Source organism: Dreissena polymorpha, chromosome 5 (genome assembly GCF_020536995.1).
Source record: "Dreissena polymorpha isolate Duluth1 chromosome 5, UMN_Dpol_1.0, whole genome shotgun sequence".
NCBI lineage: Eukaryota > Metazoa > Mollusca > Bivalvia > Myida > Dreissenidae > Dreissena > Dreissena polymorpha.
In genome coordinates, this window is record NC_068359.1 from 24566544 (window position 1) to 24579689 (window position 13146).

The 13146-nt window shown below is 35.3% G+C and overlaps 1 protein-coding gene across 1 annotated transcript; it reads left to right on the forward strand.

The window, feature by feature from the left end:
* The first annotated feature begins 5571 nt into the window (after positions 1 to 5571).
* LOC127880681 (uncharacterized) lies at positions 5572 to 10368 on the forward strand. Its single transcript, XM_052428015.1, has 3 exons — positions 5572 to 5803; positions 9148 to 9339; positions 9924 to 10368. Exons 1-3 carry the CDS (start codon positions 5752 to 5754, stop codon positions 10097 to 10099), a joined length of 420 nt encoding a protein of 139 aa, XP_052283975.1. The 5' UTR covers positions 5572 to 5751; the 3' UTR covers positions 10100 to 10368.
* Positions 10369 to 13146: the final 2778 nt, after the last annotated feature.

Below are 13146 nucleotides of genomic sequence, written 5' to 3' on the forward strand. Positions count from 1 at the left end.
ACATAGCAAAACACCATGTACGACCTAGACGTCTTGAATATTTGACACACGTCGGCACAAAGTGCTCGGGAAAATTTTCCAGCTATTTGTTGTATGATCATGCCCCGAATTGTCTTGAACATTCGACGCGCTTCAGCACAACGTGCATGAGAAAATTTTCCCGACATTTATTCATCCGCATTCATTTTTAATTTAATAAACAGATACTCGTTTTTATGTACATCTTGTTAGGTAGAAAACAATAAAAAATTTACACAGGTGTAGTCTTATTGAAGAAATGTGGGATCAATATTTATTCGTCTTTGTTATAAAATACTACAGCATGTAAGTAGAAAACGTGTACCCAATGATTCGACAACGGCAAGAACAGTTGGTTTTAATATGACGTTATTGCGCAAATGGGTTATGATCTGAATATAACTTCTGGAAATAATCATTACTTTCAGTTTGGAAATGCGATGTCAAGGACGCTTTTATAACTGACATATGGATACCGTTTAAACGGTAACCTTTTGTTTATTTCATTAATCATTTCTTTTTAACGTTTAGAAAAATCTGTACATGTGATACCATTAATAGAAACAAACCTGAAACTGTAACTACTGTTCTATACCATTTTCATTACATATTCTCACCAGAGATTGGCAGGCATTTGACAGCTATATCGTCAGGAAGAATATCCTTAATCCGATGAACATTGGAGTCCCCAGCAATAAGGTTCACTTTTCTCCTGTCTTGGGCACCTGAAAAAATAAAAGGAAAATGCTTCCTGACACAACGCTGCATCCTGTTCAAAAGAGCCTGCGTAATAAATCTACTAATTATAAAAAGACAAGTCTTAACAATCCAAATACTACCTTAACAATACTTTTGCAACAAGACTAATAAGGACGACTAAACTTGTCTTATGTGTGTCTAACTACACAAAAAGAATATAAACAAAACAGATCAATCACGCTTTAATAAAAATAAAGGTCACACAAGTTAAAAAGCACTAGTTTTCAATAATCAATAAGTGTCAAAATTGCAATTATCACTATGAACATGTCAAAAGTGTCAATTATTGCACTAGTGTGTAACACACTGTATGTGTCCAAATGCGCGAAGCACCTGTTTTTTAATAATTAGTATAAAGTGTCATTCAAAATTGCAATCCACTGGTAAGTGTTCAATCAATGCAAATATCACACAGTCACTATAAACACATCAAAAGCGTCAATTATTGCACTAGTGTAAAACACACTGTAAGTGTTCAAATGCGCGAAGCACGTGTTTTTAATAGATCACAAAATGGGTATTAAAACACACAGTTGAACACAAAGTAAACACAAATCCTTCGTTCACTCACACTGAGTTACTAGGACTAGGTCGCGAAAATGAATGCCACTTTTGAATTATACACTTTACAACGTCGAAATACACCAAATCACAATTAAAAGATAGCTATTGCAAGTTCAAAAACAACACTGAAATATAAAAGCGCCGAAATGACTTCTTGATCTCAAAACAATGTCACAAACCAGGCTTTTTCCGCCCTATGCCACGGGTCCGAAATTCGGCCCCATTCCCAATGCAAATCTGGTTGTTTTTTTCCCAAATGAAAAAAAAAATCCCCCCCAAAAAATTTTTTTTTTTTTTTTTTTAACTTAAAAAATATAAGTTAACCTGATCCGGTGTAGAAAATAGAAAGTGTTGCATAATTAAATTATCTGTTGCCTTGAATTTGTTTTAAAAACTGTAAAATATGTTAATGATTATTTAAGACTTTCCTTATTTTCCTCAAAATCCGGCGCTTCGAAAGATTTTTTTCACCTCAAAAAAGGCCAGGCCTTTTCCCCAAATTCTGATTAAAAAACCTGCACTTATCTCACATGTTCATAATACTTTGTAAAATTTTAACAATAAGTTATCAAAATAGTCGTTACTTTCCAATTAACGGCTTCTTTGAAATATAAGAAACACTATTTACATGCGATATTTTTTCCCAATTGAGCCAATTTTGCGAATAATTTTTTTCCCAAAATGGGGGTTTACACGACGCGAAATTCCCAAAATTCCAGTGTGGCGTATTCCCAAAATGGAGCGGAAAAAGCCTGCAAACGTATACAATACCGGATCTTAACCGTTTGAAAGCTCGTGGGCAATCAGAAGGGGAGATTATTCCAACGATGTTTTTTATTGTTTCTCCATTCGGTACCCATCGCACGTTATTTGATTACGCTTTCGCCATAGATGGTCATATTACAATCATTCATCACGTTTATTTATAGATGTTTGTGTTGTGACATATATGGTTATGATTACCATATAAGGTAAAGACGGTCAGGGACCAGAGTCGCTCTGCTTGCTTGTCTAGTTGATTTTGTTTGTGTTTAAGATTAAGATCCCCCTCCCCCCCCCCCCCCCCCGTGCTCTGAAGATTCGCTTATGTACTTTTTTTTAAATTGTACAGTAAATAAAGAAATAAGAAAGAAAGAAAGAAATCTAAAATAGGTTTATGTTTACAACAGCTTCTAAGCAAGTAGTATTTGAAGAAACCAAACCGACTTCAGGCATGGCATACAATAATGCAACCCTCTTTAAGATAAATCGTTTCATTTTATTACTAAAATTCTGACGTGTCATCGGATCAAAGAGTTGGTTACCTGGTAGGTCATACTGGGTATAACGTCACATAAACCTTAAATTGTATGATTGGTATTATACAAAGGGGCGCAAGCAGTAAAATACTATTTATCATATACACAGACGAGTAATTTCCCTTCGTCAGAGTCTTGATTTTGATGATATATGACTTAAATCAACATATCAATCAATAAACAAAGAACTCGCATTCACATCAGTGTAGTCAGAAACGGCGATGGTTTATTATGTTTATCCGGAAAATGCTTCATTTCAGATAAATGTACGGTTCTTACTGGCACCAAAGTTTGCGTCGGGAATCCGAATTGAACACATGGAATTTCATTCGCTACCCAGGGGGCTGTGACACATGCTATTGGAAGTTTACAAAACAAAAAAAACACACTTAAAAGGAAAAGTTTGATGAATGTTTATTCACCCCATGTGATATTCCAGTCAGCATATGGGTACTAATAGTTTATACATAGTAAATTGGCAAACCATATAAAATCTTCAAAAACTATTTTCTCCCAGGGCCCTGGTCACGTTTTGGTAAATTGACAAAAAATAATAAAAAATGTTTCAGATTCGCAAATTTTCGTTGTATTTTTTATATTTGTAAGGAAACAGAAATACTGAACATTTATCATGCTCTAAAATATCGATTAAATGCATCTTTTGACGATTTAAAAACCTGAAATTTACTAAGCGTTGAATTTGGAGAGTTCTGTTGTTGTCGTTATGTGTTTCGACACAACGAGGATTGCTATATAAAATATAAAATACATCACTCATGTATGAGCACAAAACGGATGGCCGAGTGGTCGAAGCGTTAGACTTTTACTCCAGGGATCAGTGGTTCGAGTCAAGTTGAAGGTTACTTTTTTTCTTTCCTCAATTATATTTTTTTTTTACTGGAGCTTTTTGTATCCAATGTTTACATTTATCAATATAAAGCATTTAATGTCAATCTTCAATACATGCCCAAATATGTGAAAAGGTCCCTTTAAATGAGATGAGGTATTATTATTGTTATTTTTTTTATTTATTTTATCATTATTATTATTATATATTTTTATAATTTCATGGGAAATAATTTAAATTGATTAATAAATATGTATTGCTGTCTGAAAAAGTTATTGATTATCAAATGATGTGCTATGTGTGGTGTATAGAAGACATTATTAATTTTTGCATAAGGCAATCTGCAATTAAACAAATTATGTAATAATCAGTTTTATCAGTTCTGTCACAGTTTCCTGTTAAATGAACGTCTCCAATTCTGATTGGACAACTTATTTCCTTAGACCATTTCTTAGACGTAGGTTGACCCTTTTAACTGCAAATAAAATGATTAGACGTAGGTTGACCCTTTTAACTGCAAATACAATGATTATTTCATATTTCATAGTTTTAATAAACACCGAGTAAATATATAAGCATAATCTTTTTGAAAGTACAATATATTTCATTTATAATTGTAAAGGCCGGTAACACAATGTTATAGTGTATTTATTCACCGACGTTTAGTAATAAATCCTCGTCATGTGCATACGTTTTAGTATGTTATACTGTTTATATTTGTTTGATATGGCTACCGATCCGCAATGCAATCAAATACATTGTACCATTGTTAAAACACTAGCGAAATGTTTACATTGATCACCCAGTGATTAGCAGAACGGGCCGAGGGTTATACAAATAATACCGTTCTTGTGCTACATTTGCGATTACAATTTCGTAATAGATTTTGACCGTTAATGTTTTGTCAATAATGCTATTAGCCTGCGTGAGCCGATTAACAAAAGAATGTATTTTAAATAGCCACGATGAAGTTACCTGCGATTATTTTTTTGCAAAATGTTTAAAGGCACTTAACAGCGACGTATAACAGGGCATGTTGTTATCCCCACGCTTTTTATAAAGCGTGGGTAAATTGTGGATATCTCCGCCGTCCGTCCGTCCGTTCGTCTTGGCCACTATCTCCTCCTACACTATTATCACTAGAACCTTGAAACTTACACACATGGTAGCTATGAGCATATGTGCGACCCTGCACTATTTGGAATTTTGATCTGACCCCTGGGTCAAACGTTATGGGGGTTGAGGTGGGCCGCGTGAGAGATTGCCACTCATTTTTTATGTTATTTTACATTAACTTCTTCATTTCTACACCGATTTACTTCAAACTGATACTGAACTCTTATGACAATACGGTAAATCTAAACTATGCATGGCCCCATTAACAATCATGGGGCGCCGTCTGGGTCAAACATGCGGCGTGGAGATACGCGTCGGCCTCTGCCGCTCCATTTCTAGTTTACTCATGGACTGATTTAACATTTGAAATATTGTCAAAATGTATATGACGTTTTACACAGTTTTTCTATAATTAATTTATTTGAAAACACTGTTCAATAAGCTTATTTAAGAAAATTAAGAGGGAGTACATGAATTCAGGAAAAATAAAGCTGTTTTGATTTCAACAATTATGCATTTCTTGTGAAAAAACTTCTTAATAAATTCGATGCAAATTACCCAGCCCAGATCCTTTTATGTTTCGGAACACGCTGCGCATTAAGGGGAGTGAAAGTATAAAAATTATTACGAATGAAGTGTACAAGAGAACCGCATACACCGCATGACTTTGTGTACTATCGATAACAATCTGTGGTGTTACATTAATATTTCAATTAAGCTATGTTTGTTGACATTAATTTGAATACCTCTGAAGGCGTATGTCTAAAAAATAATTTCTAAACAATCTCATCGGTAGACATTCGTCTACATTTCAAGGGAATACCGTCTAAATGCCCCTTTAATCTGCTTTACCTGGGTCCAATGCGGTGCAATTGAAAATGTTATGCCGGTAACTACTGGATCGAATTATATCCTACTCGCATTCTATACATAGATGGTGACGTCACTACGTTATTGTGGTAGGGTATGGGTCTATTGTCACTCGAATAAACCGGTTAAGACAGCCGCCATGTTTGCTTATATAAATAATTCTTCTCTGTTGGATACTTATTAAATCATCTGCGGTCGTTGGAAGACGTCGTAAATTTTCCTTTACACATTTTTTTAAGCGCCATACAATCACTGATCGATTAGGATTTAAAAGCGATTATGGAGTACATTGCGATACTAGTGGCTGTTATTTGCCTGTTTGTCGTTACCGGTAAGTAAAGTGCCTAAGTGGTATTTTTTCGTGGCAATGCACAGGAGTTTGAAATTCTATCCATAAAGCTAATCTAATGGCTAAATTAAAAAATACCCATCATTGACGAACCATCTTTCGAACCTCTTAATTTTTGACACGTCAATTTGACTCAAATATATTATTGAAAGTAGTGAAACATATTTATAAGTACTTTATTTGATTAAGAACTTGTTTCTTCATGGCTGGCAACTGTAATTGCTATGTAAATCCTCTTTTGAAAACAGATTTTTTTCAAGTTTGGTAAAATGTAGAAAAATGGAGACTTTATATCCAGTGGTAACGCATCAAATTCGTTTTAAATGCTAGGATGTGATTTTTGGATATCTACAATGCAATTGATGATACATTTTTTTTACATTTTCTGATGGGTCGCCGGGTAGTTTTTCATAATGAATTTCATTGTTTAGTTGACGTAAAACTTCATTTTTGTAATCTATTTTGTTCATAATCACAAAAGTGTTAGATTTGTCGGCTTTCTAGATAACAATGCTATCATCTTGGGACAGTTTTCAAAGTGAAGCTAGTTCCTCCTTAGTAATATTACTATACTGTTGTTTTTTACTAGGGGACTGTAATATTTCTTCTGTGATAGCTGTGATATTAAAGTCAAGGTACATGTCTCTAGCGGCGAAAGAAGTAAAAGTAGATTCGCGTTTATTGAAGAATGGCCGTTGAAAGTCTTCATCATTATTAATAATAGTAGACTGGGTATCAGGGTTATTTAAATCATTGAAAAATTCTTTAAGTCTTAAACGCTTACTGTATTTAAATGTTTCTTCGGCCAACTTAATTTTATCATGTTTCTCTGTCTTCCTACATGTTTTTCGGTCTGAAACACGGACAAAACGTCTCTGTCGTTTCCCCTTTGAGCCGCTGCTGCTACTAGTTGCGCAACGGTTTTTGTTAGGCTGTCCAACGATGTTTGAAGACTTGAAATACGCAGTTGTAGATTTACATGTGCCCCGTTGCTCACGGCCTCTGCGTAGGTTTTCTTTGGACCCGGGGCTGCCTCGTTTTTTTGACGGTGTTGCTCTATCGTCAGGTATTGAACTATCGCCTTTTGTTCCGATGACTGTGTTTCCAGTATGTGATGTAATACTGCGTTTTCCGTATTCTTGGAATCAGCAACGCGCTGCGCCGTATTTGTCGAAATCTTGATGCGTTTATCCTCTTTGTGATTCACTGCACCCTTTGACTTCCATCCGTTGTTTCGGCGATTGCGTGGCGATGAATCTTGCTCATCGTTTTTTGTTTTAAGCAAGGTTGCATCTGTATTTTCGTTCACTTTATTTGATTTATTCTCTTCTCACTTTTTATTAACCATGTGGCGAATTTTTTGTTCGTGCAAAGCAGCAAGTTTTTCGCGCTTCATTTCTGTTTGTTTATTAATTTCACAATCCAAGTCAAACATGTCGGCGTTTGACATTTTCTTTTTAAGTTCGTTTCTAACTTCCTCGAGTAAACACCCATATTCTGTCGATCTACGAAGATGGTCATCACGTATACGTTCGCAAATTTCTATGCTCACTTTACGTAAAAGAAGATCTACGGAATCTTGTAGCTCGCTAGAATTGTTGCCGACGTTCAGTTTTAAACGGAGTTGAAGACCCTTTGGAATTATGTTTTCTGCTCTGCAATTTTCGAGAAATTGTGCATGAAGTGCACTTTTCATCTGTTTCTCCGCTATCCGCTGTAGATTTTGTATATGTGGATCTTGAGATGCCACATTGTTGGTAATAATGAAAATATAGTATGATAAATCCAACAATAACACATATTTTCCTTTCCTTTTTTATCAACGTTTCGGCTTACGCCTTCATCAGAATAATACAAATAATAACAAATGTTACTTCATTGACTTAACGTACATTAAAATGCGGGAAAATGTACGTCAATAAAATGAACGTTAATTAAATTAAGCTTAACTTTCGGATTCAAGAATACACAATTTCCTGTAAAATTATATATATTTTTTTAATTGAGAGGAAGATAGTTCACGGTAAGCAGTGTTCGTAGTTTCTTTCACCGGCCTTTTGATTATTATACCATGGGTAAATGTAGAGTACCCTGTTTTTCCAGTAATTTCCCTTGTTTACTGGAAAATGGGCGAGTCCGGGGTCTGCTGCGTTTCATTCCTGTAGTCTTATACTATATAGGGGTATTATTTTTATTTAGCCATTAGATTAGCTTAATGGATAGAATTTCAAACTCCTGTGGGCAATGGTTATTTAATATGTTAACTTAAACCGATAAATTGAATTTAGTATATGTAATTTTATAGATTAAATAAAAGAGAATCAAATGACCCATGGTCTGAAATGTTACAGAGTAAAATCAGTGATCGTTTATCAACTTTGAGTAACGACGAAACAAATCCCAAGTTTGAAGGTAAATTTTGACCACGTAACCTATGTTTAGAAGCTTTTAAACGTATTTTCTTTCTTTACATAAACGATTAATTTGATAAACTTTGACATTGGAACAAAAACAAAGAAAAACGACCGTGAATCTTACTTTGCGTAAACGGGTAGGTGGGGTATGTGTGGTAAATTTAGCCACTCGACGAATAATTTATGATTATGTTTTCTTGTAACAGCATCAGTTGTTATATGGAAATCGTTCATATTATATATATATGTATGTGACTTTTCTGTAGTGCTGTTTATATTATTGGCTAAGGTCGTACTTTTTAATGATTATTTTTTATTGCACATTTTTATTCTGTCGGAGAATCTGAAGCATCTATCGAGAATGGTATGTGACTTCTATTTATGTAAGTAAATTCTTGGAAAAAATCTTTCTTTCGCTATAATTAAATGCATTTAAAACTGCATGGAAATGCAATCTAGAAGGGTATGAAAATGATTAAAATCAGGACTGACAATCTGGTCCTGTTATGCCCCTGAAAATCCAGTCTGCAAGGGTCATTTTCAGCGGTTTTCTATTTTTTAAAGTATTTAAAAGCAAAATATTTATTTTAAGATAACAATTCTCAACACTGATACACAATTATTCACACATCTATTTAATATAATACTTATTGCAATTTAACTGCAGCGAGGCAGCAATGTTACAAATAATTGTATCAGTTATAATATACATTATAAATACTTTTTCACAGGTTACACAGTTTTGCAATAAACAATGCTGTTATTGGGTAAAGTAAATAGTATTTTTTGTTTTCAACATATAAAGTTCTGAACACCTTAAACGCCTTATATATCTCTATAGCGCTGGAATTCCTATCTGGCAGTTAGTAAATTAATCGTTAGTTAATTTTCGTGTGAATCCCTACTTTACAGTTCCCGCGTCGGGTCTTACCTGCTACGTGTGCGATTCGGTAACCTACCCTAATTCATGTGACGTAGAAAACTTCGACCCAAGCAAGCATGCGCAGACCACCACCACCACCGTACCCCATCCCCCCGACACCGGAAAGACATGCGTGTACTGCACAAAGGGGTACTACCACAACCCATATACGGGCGTTTACAGTAAGTGATATGATGTCATCTTTCAAATTGACATTGTTCTCTTTGGAAATTGCTTCGTTGTAAATGAACCATCCTGATCTTCAAGTTGTAAACTACGTATTAACGACGGACAATATACACATTTTTTACGTTTTCATCACATTCATGCATAGAAGTCCGCTATTTACATATCTGATAGACAGTCATTGAATTCTGACAAAACATGAAACGATTTCTGATTTTCAAAGCAACTTTTATTGAACACCTCTTAACAAAGAATAGTATGATATGGTATATTTCTATAATAGTCGATAGTTATATTTATCTAAATTATCTTATCTATACAATATAAGCATCGGTCTGGGAAAACTGGGCTTAATGCATGTTCGTTAAGTGTCGTATCAGATAAGCCTATACAGCGATGCCACTTCCTGCTTGTATGGTATTTTTTGTTAAAAGGAAGTGTCTTCGTAGCGAAAATCAAAATTGGGCGGAAAGTTTCGTCCCTGATTAATCTGTGTGGACTGCACAGACTAATTTGAGACGACACTTTACGCACATGCTTGAAGAACGCGGCTAATATTAAAATGATGTTATCTGCTAAGGTTATGCACGTGGTTGTGAGAATTCCCCACGAGGCGTCGGATGTCTGAAGGACGCTTGCTCCTGTACGACTGACCTCTGCAACAGCGCTGTAACCATGTCATCAAACGCACATGCATTCCTAGCACTCGTAGCATTTGGGGCCGTCACATATTTGATGAATTCAAGAGCCTTATGATAGCAGAGATGGATCTTCTTTACAACGAACAAGTTGTTATGCTTTTTATGTGAGTTTCGTGACTCAATTCGTAGATATTGTATGCATTTCTTTTGTATTACTTATATGTGTGACATATTCGTGAAGACACACTGTGTGATGCTTGTTTCGAAGTGTTTTGTAAACATTTAATGTTTGTACCAATTCTACGACATGTTTGTGTTAATCTGTATACTAATGCTTAATTACTTAATGCATGTAACATATTAAAATTGTAAGTTTACCTTAAATGAGCATAACTTTATTTTTGTAGCCGTTATCATGACCATCTAATAATAAGTCATGGCCGTCATCATGATGCGTTTTTCAAAACTCACTCGAATATAATCGTGGATAAACATGTTTTTATGCCCCCAGATCGAATGATTGGCGGTTTTATTGTTTTTGGTCTGTCCGTCTGTCTGTCTGTCTGTCTGTCTGTCTGTCTGGCTGCCTGCCTGCCTGCCTGCCAGTCTGTGTTTTCTGTTTGTCTGTCTGTCTGTCATTCTGTGGAAAACTGTAACCTTGGTTAAAAATTTTCAATATTGAATAATTTTTGCAATATTGAAGACAGCAACTTGATATTTGGCATGCACGTGTATCTCATGGAGCTGCACAGTTTGAGTGGTGAAAGGTCAAGGTCATTCTTCAAAGTCAAAGATATGGCTTCAACGCGGCGTCAAAACTTTTACCTTGGTCATTACTTTTGCAATATTGAAGATAGCAACTTTATATTTTGCATGCACGTGTATCTCATGGAGCTGCACATTTTGAGTGGTGAAAGGTCAAGGTTAAGGCCGTCCTTCAAGGTCAAAGGTCAAATTTATGGCTTCAAAGCAGCGCAAAAGGGGGCATTGTGTTTCTGACAAACACATCTCTTGTTTGTTCATGTGGGATACTGTAATTTGGAATACCAAAGAAAAATGATAAAAGATTTCAATAACATGTTTTTCATATTTATGTTTGGGCTAAATCGTGTGAAATTAGAGTTTTACTGACAGAGTTGTGAATTTTGTTTGATTTTTGACCACATTCTAACGGATTTCTTGAAACATAAGCAAATAGGAAGGTAGGGATTCCGTTAACAATGTCCTTCTTACTTAGGCTCTCAAAGAACGCAATCAAACCTGCTCAATCGAATACGTAAAATAAAAAGAATAGGGAAATAATTACACTCCGCTTTCAACCGACATATATACATTATCATAGTCGTCGTATGATCCACAGTCCTCGCTGGAGGCGATTGAACGGTGTGAGAATTTCAGGGTCACTACTAGGTCATGAACTATTTGAAATACATGTATAAATAACACGAATTTCAGGCATCAAAGAAAACCTATTGATAATTGTATATGACAATTATTTTCTTTTTTCGAAAACAAACACTGCCGAAAATGTATAGTGTCATGTAAAGAAGGAAATCGTTATCGTCTAACTACACCGTACCTGGTCAGCGTGTTTGAAATTATTCCTGAAAGTCTGAATAGGCTACCGAACTGTGCCAGTTGGCTATAAATAACACAGTTTGACACCCATGTTCTCTCAAAAAATATCGTAGTGAGATGTTCCATTTACACGACGCATTGAGATTTTTACACACACGCATCATGCGAAAATAGGTCTAATGCCTTATACGGCTAGCGTTACCGCAGCCCAGCTTGCTCATCACACAGTCTGGACAGAAGATACCTAAAGAGACCACGAAACATTGCGTGATTGCAATTGCGCAGGCAATTTAGTATCGTTTTAATTAAAGTGCACGTAATAACACATAGTTTATGCTGTAGATATGTGACCAATCGTTGACAAAAAAGACACAACATTAACATAATTGTTTTCAATTAAATTATTTAGAAACTTGCATTGTCAAACTTAGTCTAAAAATCAGGTATATGCCGAATATCTTTTTTTAAAGAAAGATATTCCTTGTATATTATTTAAGAACTGTTGCTCACTATTCTGATATTTTTACACCAAAATATGGGCCGCGCTCAGTTAAAAGGGGGCTTAATGTATTTGCGTAAAGTATCGTCCCAGAGATTAGCCTGTGCAATAAACACAGGCTAATCAGGGTCGACACTTTTCGCTTTTATGGTATTTTTCGTTGACAGAAAGTCCATTCTTTGCAAAAATCCAGTTTATGCGGAAAATATCATCATTGATTAGCCTGTGCGGACTTCACAGGCTAATCTGAGACGCCACTTTACACACATGCATTAAATCTTATGTTTACAGAGCACGGCCCATATCCTTAAACCATTTATGCCTAGCGTCTAGAAAAAGGCATTAGCACACAGCGTGGACCCAGATGAGACGCCGCATGATGCGGCGTCTCGTCAGGATCTGCGCTGTTTGCTTAAAGGAATTTCTGTAAGAAATATTCTAAATATAGAAATAAATATACTAGACATCCCTAATTTTGGAAATAAATTGATCGAATTTAGAAGGACGGGAGAGTCCACTAGGCATAAATGGGTTAAGTGTTTTCAAAATTGGACTTTGAGCATGTAAAAGTATCAATTTTAAAACAAGCCGTATCTTCAGCGGTTAAATTGTGGCCTCATTATACATACATCGCATTCCATCCCGAAAGGTATCAAAAGTTCACTGTAAGTCTTCCCGTGAATCGTTATTTCAACGGTTTTTTTGTCAACATTAATCTCAGCGAACTTATAGATTTTCAATTCTCTTCCATTTTTTTGTATGTCTGTGATTTATATGGATTTATGAGAAATAACAAATAATAATGTGAACTACGTCACGAGACTTTGCGCAACACCCCGAAATTGATGCGGGTGAAATGCAGCTAAGAGGTGCGCAGAAAAGGGCCTTCTCGATCTTTGATCGATTTGATATAGCTGATTATCTTTCATCAACGCAAATCAAAACCAATGTCTTAAATATTTTTTTAATTAGTTTGGCTAATATTAAGTTTTCGACTATTCGATTGCCATGAACAGTTTTGGTAGATATGCAAACGTAACTTAACCCATTTATGTCTAGCGTCTAGAAAAAAAAACTTGGAAAAC

Excerpts from the sequence above, each read along its gene's own strand:
- LOC127880681 (XM_052428015.1), top strand. The coding sequence starts at position 5,752 with ATGGAGTACATTGCGATACTAGTGGCTGTTATTTGCCTGTTTGTCGTT. Across the intron at positions 5,804-9,147 it reads TTGCCTGTTTGTCGTTACCG|TTCCCGCGTCGGGTCTTACC; the intron begins GTAAGTAAAGTG and ends CCTACTTTACAG. Across the intron at positions 9,340-9,923 it reads CCCATATACGGGCGTTTACA|GTTATGCACGTGGTTGTGAG; the intron begins GTAAGTGATATG and ends TTATCTGCTAAG.